The sequence below is a fragment of the Helianthus annuus genome, chromosome 10, assembly GCF_002127325.2.
Source record: "Helianthus annuus cultivar XRQ/B chromosome 10, HanXRQr2.0-SUNRISE, whole genome shotgun sequence".
In the NCBI taxonomy this organism is placed as follows: domain Eukaryota; kingdom Viridiplantae; phylum Streptophyta; class Magnoliopsida; order Asterales; family Asteraceae; genus Helianthus; species Helianthus annuus.
In genome coordinates this window covers 96,059,845-96,079,826 of record NC_035442.2, presented here as the reverse complement: position 1 = coordinate 96,079,826, position 19,982 = coordinate 96,059,845, and the positions used below count along the sequence as shown (strand labels likewise).

At 35.9% G+C, this 19,982-nt stretch overlaps 1 protein-coding gene across 1 annotated transcript; it reads left to right on the top strand.

The window, feature by feature from the left end:
* The first annotated feature begins 10,786 nt into the window (after window positions 1-10,786).
* Window positions 10,787-14,646, top strand: LOC110885577 (rac-like GTP-binding protein RAC1). The gene is made up of 8 exons (XM_022133277.2): window positions 10,787-10,897; window positions 10,994-11,183; window positions 12,169-12,256; window positions 12,414-12,523; window positions 12,951-13,014; window positions 13,186-13,250; window positions 13,363-13,428; window positions 14,264-14,646. Exons 2-8 carry the CDS (start codon window positions 11,085-11,087, stop codon window positions 14,366-14,368), a joined length of 597 nt encoding a protein of 198 aa, XP_021988969.1. The 5' UTR covers window positions 10,787-10,897; window positions 10,994-11,084; the 3' UTR covers window positions 14,369-14,646.
* The last annotated feature ends 5,336 nt before the right edge of the window (window positions 14,647-19,982 follow it).

The window sequence follows — 19,982 nt, the reverse complement described above, 5'->3', positions numbered from 1 at the left end:
TCACAGATCACAAGAGCCTCCAGCATATATTCAACCAGAAGGAGTTGAACATGAGGCAAAGACGATGGGTCGAGTTGTTGAACGATTACGACTGCGAAATCAAGTATCATCCAGGGAAGGCGAATGTGGTCGCTGACGCCCTAAGTCGTAAAGAGAGAATCAAGCCCATAAGGGTTAGGGCTATGGAAATGATAATTCAAACCGATCTTTCCTCGCGTGTTCGTGCAGCACAGAAGGAAGCTCTCAAGGAGGGAAACCTTGAGGCAGAATATCTCCGTGGGATGGAGAAGATATTGGTGCCAAACAGGGAAGGAACGTTATGTTTTGAGAAAAGGATTTGGGTTCCTCTGTTTGGTGGATTAAGAGAGGTTATCTTTGATGAAGCTCACAAGTCGCGGTACTCTATCCACCCTGGAGCGGATAAGATGTACCAAGATCTTAAGGATTATTACTGGTGGCCTAGGATGAAAGGCGATGTTGCTATTTACGTGAGCAAATGTTTAACTTGCGCCAAAGTTAAGGCGGAATACCAGAAGCCTTCGGGACTTCTGCAGCAACCAAAAATTCCCCAGTGGAAGTGGGAAGAAATCTCCATGGATTTTATTACGAAGTTGCCAAGAACGCCAAAAGGCCATGACACTATCTGGGTGATAGTAGATCGATTGACGAAATCAGCACACTTCTTGCCTATCCGCGAGAAGGATAATACAAGCAAATTGGCTGAAATTTACATGAGAGAAATTGTTACTCGCCATGGAGTACCTCTCTCGATTATTTCTGATAGAGACGGAAGGTTCGTATCGAGGATATGGCAATCCTTCCAGGAAGCTTTTGGCTCCAAGTTGAATCTGAGCACAGCTTTTCACCCGCAGACAGACGGCCAAAGTGAGCGGACGATTCAGACGTTGGAGGACATGCTGAGAGCATGTGTGATGGATTTAGGCGGTAGCTGGGATAAGCATTTACCCCTGGTTGAATTTTCGTACAACAACAGCTACCACACCAGTATTGGTGCCGCGCCATTCGAAGCGTTATATGGGCGCAAGTGCAGGTCGCCGCTCTGTTGGTCTGTCGCAGGTGATAGACAATTGGTAGGTCCCGATGTAGTTCAGGAAACTACAGATAAGATCGCGCAAATCCGAGATCGCATTAGTGCGGCTCGTGACCGTCAGAAGACCTACGCAGATCTGAAAAGGAAACCTCAGGAGTTTGAGGTTGGGGATATGGTTTTGTTAAAGGTATCACCCTGGAAGGGTGTAGCACGATTTGGGAAACGAGGGAAGTTGAATCCGCGCTACATTGGTCCTTTCAAGGTTTTGGAAAGGATTGGAACCGTAGCATACAAGTTGGAACTACCTGCCGAGCTGAATAACGTTCACGATACATTTCATGTGTCCAATCTAAAGAGAAGTCCAACTCAAGTTAACGTTGCTATTCCTACCGACGAAATTCATATAGACGACACGCTCCACTTCGTTGAAGAACCTGTCGAGGTCACGGATTGGAAAGTTAACAAGACCCGCCAGAGCAGTGTCAAGCTCGTCAAAGTTCGCTGGAATGCTAGACATGGTCCTGAGTTCACCTGGGAGCGTGAAGACCGGATGAAAGAGAAATACCCCCACTTATTTCCTGAGAACCCTGCTTCTACAAGCAGAACTTAAAATTTCGGGACGAAATTTATTTAACGGGGGGAGAATGTGACAACCCTCACCAAACCAGGTATCCGTACGACTTAATTAACTATTAATTATTGCCTAATTACTGTGCTTGACTGAGATTCTTGATAAACTGCTACTTGATTTTTGATACATGTACATATCTGCATCATACTTTGATTTCCGTCACTACATTATTTATTTACTGAACCTTAGTGACAAACATGATGCACAAAAGCACAGTAGCATTTGAACGGATAACCTATTGAACATGCTGATATAGCCAGCATCAGGCAAACACTGCCTCTAAAGGCCTGAATGAGCCAGAATTATTTTACTACACCCATAGTGTGTGTAGAGATACAAGGGTTGTATGATTACGTCTCTAGGGATAAGATACAGAGATTGGATGTGCCTAAAACGTACTTTAAGCACGAAACACAGCACTCTTATCAACACACTAGCTTCTAGCTAATTAATAAAGTGCCAAAATATGAGGAATTATTCCTGACACCTTGCAGAATAAATTGTGTCGCTAAAAATATTATTTATGACGCTTAAAAGATTACTTAAGCACTTTAACGGATTACTATCCAACCGAACAACCGGACCATACCCGGAGCATAAAAATATTGCCATAAATATTATTGGCATTTTTCTGAGCCAGTTAGGGTCCCTGGTTACCCTAACACCCGCATTATAACGCATTAAACAACTAACGGGGTTAATCCCTAAACCTAACCGACTTAACCAAACTAAACTCTAACTGAACAATCGAAAACGAACCGGATACCATTACCCTCTAATGGAATCGGCCAAATGGTGGGACCAAGGGAGTACATACTTTAATTATTTTATTTGATAATGCGGATATCTAGACTTAAAGACCGTTGGACGATAACAACAATTTTCTCTATATAAGCACACACCCACATGTGAGTTGTCATCCACCACCAAACCAACACCCAACCCTCTCCCTTGCCCCCTACTCTCGGCCGAGAGCTCCATCCATCCATCCATTGTCGGTTCAAGTCTTGCCATTCCAAGTGCACTCTAGTGTCGAGGATCACGTACAACGAAGCTTGGAGCAAACGGAAGCTAAAGGACCTCGTGCATTTGCTTTTATCCACGCCGTTTTCGACTAGATTCTTCCCTAGCCTTGAGCTAGAGGTATATTGTTTAAAACTCGTTTTTAATCGTATCTAAAGTGGTTAAAAGGATTTTTGACGGTTAAAAGTCGGTAACCCACTTCTTGAATCTTTAAAGTCTACTAAAACTCGAATATCGTTGGTTAAAAGCATATAACGCGTGTAAATGTCGTAGTATTTGAATATGTTGATTGTTAAGGCCCGATCTACAATGTGGTGGCTCTCATCATCATTTAACCCGACTTTGTTAGGATCACGTATCTTAACATAAGCTTGTTTCTAGCGGTACGAGGGTTAAAAGGTGAAACTCCACCACACGGGAAACATGAACTTGTGTAAAAGTGTTTTAACATGAAAAATAGTATTTAAAACGAGCCGATCTACGTATGTACAAGTGGTATATTCGTAGGACCGGGTGTCGAGAAAATCATGTTTTACAAAAGTGGATAACATGTTAATCAAAGATGATTTCTATAAACTACAAGTGTAAAAACTCTTGTGAAACGAAAGATCCGACAAAATAACAATTTTTATAAAAATTGTCGGAAGTTGTAAAGAGTGATTTGTTCCAAAAACGGGGTTTTTGCAAGACTAAACTATTTTATACATAGATCCACTAAATATAACGAGATCTACATAATAGTTTTAGAAAAACTACAAGTTCATGTAATATTGTGATTTTACATACTAGTCTACGAGTTTAATATGTTGAAACTAGTTTGAAGTATCGGAAAATGATTTGGTTGATTTGAAGAATTGTTGAAATGATTTTGTAAAAGAAAATGATACGCTTGAAAGCGTGGCCACCTCCAGTTACAGGGGAAACTCTGGCGAAATTTTTCTAAAAATCTAACACTTAGAATTATTTACAAGTGTTAAACTATCTTGAGATGTTTTCAAACTATATTTCGCCATGACTTTATTTATTAAATAATCGGAGGTGGGATTTTCACAAAAATAAACGTGATAAATATTTATTCGATAAATATATTTTTCACAACACTGTTTATGATTATTTTGTGAAAATGTATAAATATTATTTTTAGAGTAAAAATAATATTTACAAGCTTTGCCGAACCCAAAATAATACAAACGCTTATACGACAAGAATATAAGTTACAACGGTAATTATCATTACCCCTTAATCGCCAAAACGTAACTTACGCTTTATCCGGAAATATTCATAAACGCATGTATTGTCAACGTATTATTTTGGAAAGTATTATATGCAGGGAAAATATATTATTTTTGAGAAAAATAATTATATTTTGGGAATGAGGAATAAAATATATTAAGTGAGACTTAATGTTATAAACACGCATGTATTAATTCCCCCATCCTTGGGAAGGAGATTTTCTACCAAGTACATACACGGAACGGTTGTCTAACCGTTTCCCAAAAAATTAAACTATAAAGCTAAAGCACGGCCATCCGTCTAATAGAATTAGCACATGTAGGTCGTTGCGCAGCAGTTGGATATTTGGATTACTTGGTATTGTGACGCACTCACTGTGAGTTCATGTCCCCCTTTTCTCTTAACTGTTTTCAGTTTTCTAACTGCGGGGGTGAAATACATGTTACAATGATTATGATTACTTATTACATGGTATGGTTAGCGTAAGGAGGGTTACTTTCTAGATCATGTGAATGGGTTGGCGGAAACTTGAGGTCATTAATCCTCAGGGTAGGACCGAGGGACAGGAGCGGTAGATCTATTTGGGTGTAGCGAGCCCAGTTCCAGGTCCAGCATAACGGACCTTGGGATGACTTTGTTCCCGACGCATAAATTTGCTAGGTTTGAGCCTTCCTACTTGCATTTCACACATATCAATGGCCTTGCAAACCATTGGTGATCTCTTTTTCCTTATTTGCTACATACCAGGTTTTTGATAAAGATAAAGGTTTATTTACTCACTTTCGCATGAACTCGCTCAACATTATTGTTGATTTTTCAACTTACATGTATTTCAGGAAATTAACGATCTGGCGCGGTATGGTTTGTTTTCTCCGCTGCATTAGGCCCGAGGTCATCCAGGGTTCGAGACTTGTGACTCTTTCCTGGACAAGTCACAGTCCCCGAACCGTGTTTATTTTAAGTTTGTGGTTGTAATGTTTAGACAAGTTTATGGTTGTCGGGTGTTTACCCGTTAAGACAATGTTTTACTGTTTTAAATTTTTAATGGATGATCTTGCATATTTTTAATTCATATAGCTTGTTATGGTTAAGCTATGGTATTAAGAAGTCACACCAAATTAACCACGCTTCCGCAAAGCCAGGGTGTGACAATATTAGTTTACTTACTGATCTAAAATAGTTTTATAAAAATCCTCCGAAAAGCTGATTTTTACCCGTTTTACCGCATAGTTTTGCATCAAATGTTACTATAACCATCCCAAATCGTAACGAATTGATATTTTAACATAATCCATGTTATTTACTGAATAAATGGTGGTTATACTCATGATAGTGCAGGTCTCACATAAGACACACAAATCACATCATTTCACCCATTTTACAACTTTCTAAGCCCCATGTACAACATGTAAAGCTAGTAAACCTATGACAAAGTTTCATGCCATTTTAGCACACTAAATAACATTATTTTTAATGTTTATAATCTGATTAAAATCACCTTTATCATAACATAACATTTTCATCATTTCATAACCATTTAATCAACATGCATGCTTATGCACAAGCATCTAATGCACCTATATCATATCATCATCATCTTACATAAACTTAAATGCATCCAAGAATATATTTATTTCATGTTCATATAAACCAAAACATGTTCATCACATCATCATCTAATCATGTTTACATAAATGCAAAATATTCTTCCATTTATGAACATATGACAAAAACCCACATGCATGTGTACATATACATACATACACGACATATATACACATACACATAAACTTCCAAAGTTTCACTTTTTCACATGTTCATCTCAAATCATAAAACCCTTTTGGAACATTCTTTTGATCACACATGCATTTCACTTTACAAGAATCATGTCAAACAAGAATCCATCAAAAGTCAAAACTCAATCTCTAACACATACACACACATATATACGACCATACATACACACACATACTCTTCCATTTTTGTTTTATTAAAAATCTCATTTGTTATTAGTTTCAAGTTAGTGAATCATCCAAGAACCTTGAGAAACTTCCATCATCATCAATATCATCAAAGATCAAGAATAAGGATTTCAAATTAAATTTTATACCTTCAAGATTTTGATGGGTTTTTTACAAAGTGTGATGATATGGAGCTTGGTTCTTGCTTGAAACACATTTTTAATCACCTTTGGATCTTCAAATGAGCTTGAAACAAACTTGAAATGGCCTTGATTCTTCAAGAACAAGCTTGAAATTTTAAAAAATGGTGAAGTAAGAGGGTGTTCGGCCGAAGCTTTTTAGAGAGAGAGAGAGTGAATGATTTTTGTGGGTGTTGGAATTGGTAGATTATGGAAGATATGGTAGATATTAATTATTATTTGAATCTTCCAAGGCCCACACTTGTCAATAGAGAGAAGAGGAGACACCTCCATGGCCGCCACCTCTCACATGCACACACACCTTTTATATTTACATACACATATATATATATATATATATTATATGTAGGCTAAAAACTGGTATTTTACTGATCACCGGGTATTTTATCTAGCGTTTTAATCCCGCTTTATGGCGTTTTAAATTAGTTTTATCACTCTATAAAAATAAACTCGCCAAATTATTACTGAAATAATTATCAGTTGCCTTGACTGGTTGCGTTGACAGTATTTTGTCAGATACGCGCTGTATCGCGCGGTACGCGCTTAAACTCGAAAAATAGAGTTTTTTAGTGTTTTAACTTATTTTTCCTCCCGAACATGATTAAAAATACCATTTTAATCATAACGTAATATTTTTAGGATTTTAACATTAATCGGGCGGTCACCGACGTTCGTTTCGCATTTTGTTTGTTACGCGATAAGCGTTTATCTTATTATTGCCAACATAATTTTTAACCAAGTTTGGCTTTACCAACACATCAAATACCACATATAAACACCAACATCAATAAAATATAACCTTTTATTTACTCATGACACATGTTACATTTGTACGGTACAGCTCAAAATAGCCGGATGTCACATTGGGTGATGGGAATATTGTTCATAGGAAGAGTGTTAGTATTAGTAAATGGGTTACCATCTGGGGAGTTCTAGTATAGACATGGTCTTTGACAAGGAGACCCATTTTTGTTCATTATTTGAAAAGTCATTAAACTGAAAATTCTTGATCTCTACTTTGATGCACATGGGTTTTCCTTCCAAGTAGAGGAATCGGGTGATGGGAATATTGTTCACAGGAAGAGTGTTAGTATTAGTAAACGGGTCACCATCGGGGGAGTTCCGGTATAGACGTGGTCTTCGACAAGGAGACCCATTTTTGTTCATTGTTGCTATGGAAGCACTCTATGTAATGATGACAAAAGCGGTAGATACATGTGTATTTTTAGGTATTCAACTCCCAAATAATGGGCCTTATTTATCACATATGCTATATGTGGATGACGTAATATTTGTCGGGGATTGGGATGAAGGAATCCTGAGAAATTTAAAAGAATATTACAATGTTTTTATATAGCATCCGGTTTAAAAGTAAATCCTAGGAAGAGCCAATTGTTTAGAGTCGGTAAAGAAGACGGGGAAGAAAGCACAATGGCTTCGGTATTTAAATGTAAAGTGGGTAAATTCCCATTTATGTACCTAGGATTAACAATTGGTGCTAACATGAATCAGGTGATAAACTGGAAAGAGGTAATTGACACGTTTAATAAACGGTTATCAAACTAGAAGGCAAAACTTCTTTCTTTTCAGGAAGAGTAGCATTGATTAAATCAGTGCTAGGAAGTCCACCAAATTACTTCCTTTCACTATATAAGTGTCCAATGGTGGTGATAAACGTGTTGGAAGGTACACGGAGAAAAAATCTTATGGGGGGATGTAGTTCACACAACAAAATTTGGTGGGTAAGATGGGAAAAAATAGTGGCTTCAAAACACTTTAGAGGTCTTGGAGTGGGTGGTATCGGGCACTTAAATCTGCCCTTGCTAATAAAGTGGCGATGGTGCCTAAAAACATAACCAAATCAATTATGGGCAAAGGTAATACAATCTATACACTTGAATAAAAGAAGAGTGCATTCGATTCCGGTAAAGAAGACGTACACGAGTATATGGAAAACAATTGGTGAAACTGGGAATGAGTTTATGAAATTTAATGTGGATGTGAAGAAATGACTAAAGACTAGAGTAGGGAGATAAAACCTTGTTTTGGGTGGATACGTGGATTGGCAACAATAATTTAAAGGAAAGATTTCTAGCAATATATAACTTGGCAAAACAAAAAGGAACAAAGGTTGCAGAATGTATAAGGTAACAAACGGGGTAAAAATATGGGATTGGGGTTGGGCCAGAACTCCCAGTACAGATCTGGAAAAAAAGGATATGGATGAATTAATGGCGGACCTTATTCAGCAACGTTTAGCGATACATGCGACAAATGGACCTGGAATGATGACACAGGCATGGGCTTTACGGTGAAAAGTGTGAGGCATCACTTATCAAAACAAATAGACATCAATGCTCCAACGAGTGACTTCATCTGGAACGGATGGGCAACGCCGAAAAACAACATGTTCGCTTGGAAAGCAAGGTATGGAAAGGTAGCAACAATAGTGGCATTAAAAGAAAGAGGAGTACCACTGCAGACGGCTTTATGCAGTGTATTTGAAAAGGCAGAAGAATTAGCAAATCATGCACTTATAACCTGCCAATATGCAAAGCTAATCTGGGAACAAATACATCTTTGGATGAAGGTGCTGACGAGTATGAAGCCATAATCAGTTAAAGAGATGCTGCAAATTACAAACAATGTATCATGGCCAGAGAAGCGAAAGAAGATTGCCCACGTAGTACAATTATTGATGTTATGGACAATTTGGCGAACAAGAAATGCAAAAGTGTTTAACAACATAAATGGAGTGGCATATAGGGTAGTAGAGGAAGTAAAGGAAACTTCGTATCAGTGGATGAAAGCAAGATAAAAAATCAGGATGCCAGTATGGAATGAATGAAGATATTTCAATGTAGATGGGTAGACAATTTATGTAACGATTATGTCGTTTTTGTCCTTTGTTTTTCTATTTTGTAATAGGCTCTAGTCTAGTTTCTTAGTGCCTTGCAAAAGTACAGGCTGGGTGTTTGCTATTAAAAAAAAAGAAATTCAAACTAATTTAATTGAATAAAATATTAGACAAAAAATGACATTTTTTTTCATTTATCTAACTATAAGAACGAATAGTCTTGTGCTATATTCATATTTTGGTTTTAATCTTTTACTTGTTCAAACATCACACATTTGGTCTTTTGCATAAATATCCACCACCGCCGTCACCAACGACAATCGCCTGCTTCTGATCAATCTCCACACATCTCCTCGCTCCCATTTTCTCGACAATCACGTCACTGCCCCCACCTCAGTTGAACAATCTAAATTCCTAACACCCTTTCAACAATGCGGTAATGCTTCAAGTTGCTCCAAGGTTGTTCAAAAGGGATAGGTCACATGAAGTAGTTACATACGACGACATTCATAGTTAGTGTCAAATACCCTGTGTATGTATATGTTTTAGCAAAGAATTAAACTAAAAATAATGTATCTTTTTGTACTTAAAGACCAAAACCGAAAGTAACCATATCACATGTATATCCGTACAATTCTCTCTAATCATAACAAATAGTAATCTACCATGTATTAACAAGATAACATTTATTAAAACTTTAGTCATTATTTTATAAGAATCTTAAATTAAATTACTACCATTAGCAGATTATGTTTAATTTCGACTCAAATCACATTTATTTTCTATTATTGACATATATCTTTAAGATAAAAGATTCGAATTTCGACTCAATCACTCTTATTTTCCACATTATTGACACCTATCTTTTCCATATAAACAATCACGTATGTACCGATAATGTGGCATTTAAGAAACACCTCATATCTTATAATACATGACATATGTCATTAGTTTCTCTCCTTCCTTATCTTTCAATATTTATACTAGGTTGGAAACCTATGTATTACACAAGTTATAAATAAATGAAATATAAATAGTTAGCAATAACTTAACATATTTAAAATCAAATATCTCACACAAGTTACTAACTAATTATTTAATATATTATGTTTTATTGCTATTGCTTTTTTAATTAAGAATTTATAAGAAAATTTAAATAAAAAATAGAATACGAAAAGGTAAAAAATTGACGGTATAAAACTTAATATATTATATTATATTATATTTTATTGCTATTGCAGTTATCTCACACAAGTTACATAATTGCAATATATGACACAACTTGTTGATAGATTTTGCTAACAAATATTTTACAAGCATTTTTCTTATAAGAAAACTTCCTTCTTTTTATTTAGAATTAAATGTTATTTTAGTCCATATGGTTTGTGTCATTTTGACAGTTTAGTCCAAATGTTTCATTTTCATCTGTGGGCCTAAAAAGGTTTCACCGTTGCCATTTTTGTCCACTAGGTTAACTTTATCCATTTTTTCTATTAACGAGAAGGCCAATTCGGTCATTTTATATGTAATTATGTAAACTTGAAGGGCAATTCAGCCATATAAAATGACCGAATTGTCTTTCTCGTTAATAGAAGTAATGGATGAAGTTAACAAAATGGACTAAAATGGCAACCGTAAAACCTTTTTAGACCAATAGATCATTTGGACTAAACTGCTAAAATAACCCAAAACACAGGGACTAAAATGAGATTTAACTCTTTTATTTATAATAGTTGTTGTAGAGTAGATTCAAAATGCAATTAAAAAATGAAATACTAAAAAGGTACAATTTTTTTCCTTTTTGTACATTCAAAGATAAACGAGTAAAATATAAAAAAGGAAAAAAGAGATATGAAAAGATTGAAACTCAAAATTAGTAGTTCATAAGTCCCAAACCCAACCCAACAAACCTACTCTCCTCCAATTCTTTCTCTTTCTTGGGTACTTCTTCCCCTTCATCTTCCTCAATCCTCACAACACACACACACACACACCCCATCTTCACAATAGATTTCTAAAGTGGGTTCTTTTGTGCAGTTTACGAGTAAAATCATTCTAGGGTTTGTTCAGAAAAAGAAGAAGCTAATCAAGTCAAAAGGGCATTAATTGGATTGGTAAAAGAAGAAGAATGAGTGCATCTCGGTTCATAAAGTGTGTGACAGTTGGCGATGGAGCTGTTGGAAAGACCTGTATGCTCATTTCTTACACCAGCAACACTTTCCCTACGGTAGGTTTAGTCAATTTAACTCAACTTTTCTTCAATTTTATTTTATTCCTCTAGATTTGTATTAATAGCATGTGTTTTTGTTCTAATCTTAAGGGGTTTTTGACCCTCAGTTTTAAAGGGTTGTTGTTTTTTTTCCTCCCAGTTTCAAATTGCATTGTTTTCTTGAAATTGAAATCGAAAGGAATCGAGTCTGTTGTTTCTTCTTTTTTTATTATTGTTTTTTAATTTTGTGAAATGCCCCATGAATCAAGTTTTTATTTTAGTTTGTTTCTTCTTGATATATGTTTGTTATGAGTTGTAATTTTTGCATTCATATTTTTCTTTATTGAAATTTGATTTTTTAAAATTTTAAATGTGGATTTGTGGTAGATCAGATACACTTTTGGCTCTGTCAGTCAAATTACTGAGATTTGGTCAGCGTCAGTGTGAATGAGTCAAGCCGCTCACGAGCTACTGAGCTCGGCTCGGTAAAAGCTCAAATCAAGCCGGGCTTAGATGAGTTGGAGCCCGAGCTTAAGCCTAAAATTAAGCTTGTCTGATGAGTGATGAACAAGCCTTAGCCTGGCCTGCACTTGTCGAGTTGGAGTAGGCGGCTTACAAGCCTATTATTTCTATATGTTGTAATTAATTAATATATTCAATATGTATTTATATAATAATAATAATAATAATAATAATAATAATAATAATAATAGTTATTATATATAAGAATATGATAACAATAACTAATATATTATGTCTTGTATAAAATTATAATTGTAAAAATATATAAGAAAATTACATTTGTATATAAATTAATCAATGTATAATAAACGAGCCAAGCTGTAGCTTGAAAAACTACTCACAAGCCTAGCTCAAGCTCGCGCTCGGCTCGTTTACACCCCTATTTTTGGTAATTTGCATAAATAGAAAATGTAGAATTTAATTAAAACCTGTTCTTTCATTAAAGAACATTCACTCTTTAACACTTTCCTTTTGTTGACAGGATTACGTACCGACTGTTTTCGACAATTTTAGCGCAAATGTGGTGGTCGATGGGAGCACGGTTAATCTAGGATTGTGGGATACTGCAGGTTAGTTGTTTGTAAGTAAATGATGAGTAGTAGTTATTGCAGGAACAATGACTTAGATTTCTCATGAGTACTTGCTATCTTTTATCAGTAGATTGGATTTATGTGTCTTGTCTGATTTGTTTTGTTTTGGTTGATTATAAATGTTTGTTTGGAACAGGACAGGAAGATTACAACAGATTGAGACCTCTGAGTTATCGCGGTGCTGATGTTTTTATACTCGCGTTTTCACTAATTAGCAAGGCCAGCTATGAAAATATCTCTAAAAAGGTGATTTGGTCTTCCGCTTTTTTTTTTTTTTTTTGCATTCTGTTAATTGTTTCATAAGTAAAGACTCTTACAATTTATGATCATGGTAACCGTTATATTAATAGTGTAAATCTTTGAGTAAAATGGTAACTTTCAAGTTTTAACCCCTTGTAGATAATTTATTGATTTGACCCGTTTGTGTTATGATACAATCCGAATTGACCTATTCATAAGTAAATGGGTCGAAATTGCCACCTCTAAATTAGTAAATAATCTTCGTTGTATATTTTATATCTGAAACAAATTCGACCCATAAAAAACTCATATGCTATTCGTTTATAACAAATCATCATTTGTGGGGCCCGTTTGTATCGAGAGGATAGCTAAGATGTGAATGTGCATGTGTCCCTGTTTGTCTCATTTACTTGGTGTTTGTTGCATTGTGCAGTGGATTCCTGAATTGAGGCATTACGCACCCGGGGTTCCAATAATCCTTGTTGGAACAAAGCTAGGTTAGTTTTTATATTCATACGTAGACGCAATTAATTGCAGTTAAATCATCTGATACTGTTATTGACCTGTCTATACACTTATCAAATGCTTTTAATAAATATATAATAATTTTTTGTGGTCTTTATTTGAGTATAAATATGGAAATGGCGATTAAAGATTGTTTCTTGTAGATCTTCGTGACGATAAGCAGTTTTTAACGGACCATCCCGGTGCCGTTCCAATTACAACGGCTCAGGTTGCCCTTATTGCCCGTTTTTTATCTCCTTTTCCACCAAGTTTGTTTGTTTTTTTATACATAAAGTTTCATTCTTTTTATAAAATGGATATCTTTTCTTTAATTTCGACAGGGAGAGGAATTGAGGAAGCTAATCGGTGCTCCTGCTTACATTGAGTGTAGCTCAAAAACACAACAGGTGACATTTCAAGTGCTGGTTTTGAAAAGACAAATATTTGTACAATTGATTGTAATATGGTCATCATATTTTAAAAAGTGAAGATTATTAAGGGGTAAAGGAGCTGAGCCAACCTAAGCTTGAGATCGTCTCATTTAACTTACAAGAGCTTGAGCTCTAGCCTGGCTCATGCATAGTTTTTCAAGCTTGACCTTTGCTCTTTTGTTATTTTTATATACATTTATGTTTTTAAATATTATATATATATATATTATTTAGTTATCTTATCATAATTTTATATGTACTAATTATCACTATATAGATAGATATATTTAATATATTAAAAAACAATGAGTAAATTACGATTTTGGCCCCTGTGGTTATATCACTTTTACCATTTTAGCCCAAAAAAGTTTTTTTTAACATCTGAGCCCCCAACGTCTTTTTTTCTAACCCTTTTGGCCCCTAACGTCTTTTTTTTTTCTAACCTTTTTGGCCCCTAACATTTAATGGATGGGGTTAGTGTTAGGGGCCAAAAGGGTTAGGAAAAAAGACGTTGGGGGCTCAAATGTTAAAAAATTCTTTTTTGGGCTAAAAGGGTAAAAGTGATATAACCACAGGGGCCAAAATCGTAAATAATTATGTAACAGTAAGCTCATTTAGGCTTGCGAGCCTACTCGATCCCGATAAGTGAAGCCAAGGCTCATTTAGGCTTGCGAGCTTACTCGAGCGTTTAGCGAGCCGATCTTGAGTAGCTCATGAGTAGCTTAGTATGCTTACATCCTTAGAAAAGATCAAGCGTTTCGACTAAAAAAGAAACTTTATTTTTACTGAAACTTTACTATTGTTTCTGCAGAATGTGAAGGCTGTTTTTGATGCAGCCATTAAAGTGGTTCTGCAGCCACCAAAGCAAAAGAAGAAAAAGAAGCGAAAGGGTCAAAAGGGGTGCTCCATATTGTGATTTTAGCCTCAAGAAAGTGAAAAATCTATCTAGCATGAGGTGCTAATTACCTTTCTAAAGTATCTGATAAATTGCTCACTTTTGCTTTTTTCTGTCTCATGAAAACAAGTTGTGTTGTGCTGAATATGAAATAGACTGGAGGTGTTTGTAAGCTCATATGTATATTGTTGAGGGTATTTTTGGTATTTGTAGTTTGCTCTGTTTGGGTTGAAATTAATTTGGTGTGGTTTTTGTAACCTAATTATTATTTGTTTAGTGGCAGTTACCTTGTTCTGTTACAACCTTTTTTTTATCTTTCCATAGTTATTGTTTAATTTTCATCATCATACTCAGTAAATCCTACCAATAACAAAGCTAAGATAGGGTCTGAGGAGTGTAAGGTACTAAGGTGTAGAGAGCCTTACCTTTACCTTGTAGGAATAGAGAGACTGCTTCCAGTTTTTCATCCTCTACGAAAATAATTAGATATGAAATGGAAATGTGAAAGGAGTTTTGAGTTTGTGTTTCATCTAGTTGACAAAATAATCATGGTTTGAATGTTGTGGTGGTGGCGATGGTGATTGGGGGCGCTGTGGTGGTTGAAAAAGCGGGAATGTTCGCCTTGAGGTGGTGGTGGCTCTAGTGATGACGACACCGGACCATGGTAGGTGGGGGTTGTGGTGGTGATGAGCTAGTAGCATTTAGGGTGAGAGGGGCACTCCCCTAAGAGGGGAGTCCCCTCTTACGCATAACCAATCCTCGTGTGCCACGTCAACTCCCCTCTTAAACTCCCCTCACACCCTCAATTTGATGGCGCCACTCCCCTCTTAACTCCCCTTGTTTTTTTATTCAAAAAAAAGGAAAAGGTTTTATTGGTTGAAAGTGAGGCTGGCCCACCATCTCCCCCCTCCTCCATCGGTGACTTCTCCCCGCTGCCACTCACCGAATCGGGTCACCGCAGGGATGGCGGCGGTGTTCCCGATCGGTGGATAGGGTCACCGAAATGCCTCCCCGCTGGTGCCCCGGATACCCTTAGTTTAATTATTTTGTTATCAAATCTAATTTCTTGGTTTAGCAAAACATGTTCTAATCTTTAAATACCAGTTCAAACAATCTTCCATCATATCCCATCAGCCCCATCCTTGTCGGCCTTTCTCCGGTTGACTTGTGTTTTCTCTTCAATTATGTGAAGTGAAGCGTTGGGTCAAACCCAGACCGGTAGGGACTCGATTCAAAATAATGTTATAATCAGGCCAGTGGTTTTTCTGGGTTCGTTGAGTTGGTCCGCCATGCTTGGGTGGGGCGAGAAATTTGTAAACATCTTAGTAATATACTCGCATTATTACAAACCATTTTAAAGACACATTACACATATAGCAACTGTATAGCCAATTAGCCAAACATACTTAGATAAAACTAGGTTTTCTAAATTTTAAATGGTTTGGGGCAAATTGGTTTTAGTAGGGTACCGGTCAGGTTTTGGCCCGACTCCAAAGATCATAGATATCAAAGGTTAAGCACAGGACCTGTTTAAGTATTTTATGGTTGGCCCAGGCCAAGTGGTTGGATTTCTCAGGTCAACCCGAAACTTGATATTGTTCACTTAGGCGGTGTTTGTTTTTTTTCAGAAAAACCTCTTCTGGATTCTTATGTCTGTGCCGCGCAGACGTTTAGCTCTGCAGACCGTTTGTTTTTTAGAAGACATTTCATTAAAAAATGTCTTCAAACCTCTGCGCGTCCTCTTCCCCACACAGACATGGTCCAATATCTTCCCACCTCTTTCAACCCTCTCTCCAACACTTCTGACCTCTTCTTCTTTCCTAATATCAAAACACAGACATCTCTTATCAAAACCCTAGCACCTCTCCTCCACCCCTCTGCTCTTCCCAGCCGCCACCCTCCCCACCGGCCACCACCCACCGTCTTCTTCCCCAACGTCCACCTTCTCCCCACCGACGACAATCTTCCCCCAGCCGCCTCCCTCCTCAGCCGACACCCTCTTGACCGCCGCCAACGTTATCATCCCCGCCGACAGTATCACCGCCATCTTCCCCCAGCCGCCATCCTTCACAACTGGCCACCCCCTTCAAATCCGACCTTCAAAGCCAAAAATCGACACAATTCTGGTATGTTTTATGATTAAATGAAGTTTGTTTTCAGATTATTTGTTGTTGGTTTTCAGATTGATTATTTGAAGTTTTATGATTATTTGTTTTCATAATTCTGATATGGTATGTTTTATGATTATTAAGTTTGTTTTCAGATTAAACCCAAAACAAACAGTCTTCTTCTTGCAGACTGCAGAGATTTGGTCCACCTCTTCTGCTACAGATGTCTGCAGATGTAGTCCGCAGACTACAGGCATTTTACCTCTGAAAAAACAAAAAAACACCTTAGTCGTTACACGTCTCTTCCTTGGTGGGGATGTCTGTTTATTTTTTATGTTGAGTATTTTTAGATAATCATTTTGTCAATGATTTTTTTAAAATTAAATGAAAAAAATGCAGACTGCCAAAAAAGAAAATAAACTTTTTTTCTTGTGCATGTGCCTTTTCTCAATTCAGTGGTGTATGTGAGTTAGATAAAGTTTAAAATAGATAGAGATTATGGGTTCAATTTTCATGGTGTGCAAATTTAGCCATTTAAAAAAATGTGCCTTTCCTCATGTCAACCCCAAACCTATAAGATTGCCAGTTAAGCAAAAATGATTTTTTTGAACGGTAAATTTCTTTTAATCCCTATCGTCTGTTGGGTTTGAACACAAGACCAGTCACCCCCCAACCGATGATGGAAATATCGGAGTGAGACGAACGAGATTGTTCAAAGACAACATAACACTATAATTGTGAAAGTAATTCAAATACCAAATTTCATTAAATGACTAAAGATTACATTGTCTTGAAAATGAAAGTACAACGCATTGCAAATTGAAACATAACAAGTACAAAATTTATAAATAAAGTTTCGAGTGAGTTTCTAGTCCATCCTAAATAGATTTCTTGTCATATCGTCGTCAATTTCCTGCAACATGTATTAAAGTATATGTCAACACAAAATGGTCGTGAGCATACAAGTTTGTCTAAATAACTGCCAAATGTATACTATGTTATATGAACCATACTAGCTTGCATGGACTACAAATCAAACCGAAGTGTTCACTAGTGTAATCTTATCATCGCAATGAATAAGATCGTAAACAATGATTACTTAACAATGACCCATAATGGGCGGTGTGCTACTCCTATAACGCTATACATGTTAAGCGGGACTTTTGAAAGTTGATGATAGATAACATGCATATAGTGTGTCCTACCATGTATAACAAATATCATAACAAGTAGCATGTTGATGGATTGAGTGTTTGTTTAAGCATGTTTGTATGTGTGATTGTGAGTTTCATCATAATACATATTGCAACCCAAAGTGTTTTAAAGCGTAAATGGGCCAAGTATGCTCACGGTTTGCAAATGCTTTCCACTAAGTGACCGTGAACAATTTGAAGGATGGAACACCGAAGTTATCCTAAAATGGATAAACAAGGTGTATAAGTTTGTGGACTCGATGATAGTGATAAATTCAGAATTTACAAGTATAGAATACAAAAATATATCTTGCTTTATGTACTCATTTGGACACCATTTTGAACTAGTGTTCTTCATGAGTATTATACTCATTGGAAGCCCAAAATGAGGAGGCTAAAACCAAGATAAGTTCCACCTTACCATAACATTCAACCATTATGTTGGTTGGTATCATGGTTTGGTTTCAGATTAGGTAGTATGTATGTGTGTGTGTATATATATATATGTTATAGTCTAGTATATGGTCATGTATCAAGTCATGGATTGTCATGCATGGGTAAAATGATTCCTTTAACCCTTTAGTTCACCAATGCACAAATCATCACATGGATGATTTGGATGGTCATGAACATAAGTACAAGAATGTAAAATAACTTATCTATATCCTTAGAGTACACAGATTCACTTTGTTCATACAAGTAAAAAAAACAAAAAATCAATGTATTAATATCTTTAGATACATTTGTGTCAAAAACATTTAACCCCTTGTTTTCTTTAAAAGGAAATACAGTCTCATAAAACCTCACATCCCTGGAAAAGAAAACACTTTTTTGATCCAGATCCCAAAGCTTATAACCTTTCTTCTCATTAGAATACCTAACGAGAACACATTTATTTGCATGACTTGAAAATTTATCAGTATTATTAAGCATTGTACTAAAACAAAGTGACCCAAATACTCTAAGGAGATTTAAAGAGGGTTTAAAACCATACATAAGTTCATAAGGAGTCCTACCATTAAGCACTGATGAAAGAGCCCTGTTAATTAAATACGCAGCAGTTAGCACAAAATCTGACCAGAACCTCAAGGGAACACTTCCTTGAAACAATAAAAAGCTCTTGCAACATTTAACAAGTACCTATATTTCCTCTCAACAATGCCATTTTGTTGATGAATTATTCCATTTTTTTATAAAAAACAATCATTTACCAAATTATTCACAAATTTAGTTCCATTGTTCTAATAACCTTAACAGATTTTTCAAACTGTGTTTTAATCAACTCAACAAACTGTTTAATATTTTCAACAACTTCATCTTTATATCTTAACAAATAGACCTAAACAGACCTAGTATAGTCATCAACAATAGTAAGAAAATATTTATAACCTTCTCTGCTTTTAACCCTATAAGGCCCCAGACATCCATATGAATAAGTTCACCCAATTGCCTCGTTTTGTGATCACTTAACTGAAAAGGTTCTCTATGTTTTTTTTAGATTTATGACAAGTTTCACAAGGTATATGATTATCAAACTGTTTAAATTTTAAATCATTCTTTAAAACTTTTAACACCATTTCAGACGGATTTCCAAGTCTGGCATGCCATAGACTAGTTATGTCAACACTATTACAACTAAAAATTCACAGATGGCTCACCACAAAGATACAAACCATCATGTTGACTACCAGTCACCGGGATTCTCTTTGTTAATGAATCCTGAAGATAACATGCATTTTCATCAAACAACACAGATATTTTACTATCCTTAGCAAGTTTGTGAACATAAATTAGATTTACAGAGTAATCTGGTACTACAAACACATCATAAAGAGTAATACTATCATTTAATTTGATATCTCCTATTTTTGTAACCAAAGCACTTATTCCATTAGGATAATTAGCTTTAATACTATATTCAGAGATATCTAATTGATTTATTAAACATACAAGTATTCACAGATGGCTCACCACAAAGATACAAACCATCATGTTGACTACCAGTCACCAGGATTCTCTTTGTTAATGAATCCTGAAGATAACATGCATTTTCATCAAACAACACAGATATTTTACTATCCTTAGCAAGTTTGTGAACATAAATTAGATTTACAGAGTAATCTGGTACTATAAACACATCATAAAGAGTAATACTATCATTTAATTTGATATCTCCTATTTTTGTAACCAAAGCACTTATTCCATTAGGATAATTAGCTTTAATACTATATTCAGAGATATCTGATTGATTTATTAAACATTTTTCACTCATTGCCATGTTTCCTTCGTTCACCAAAATTGTTTTTCATCCAGGGAGGATACCCAATAATTTCA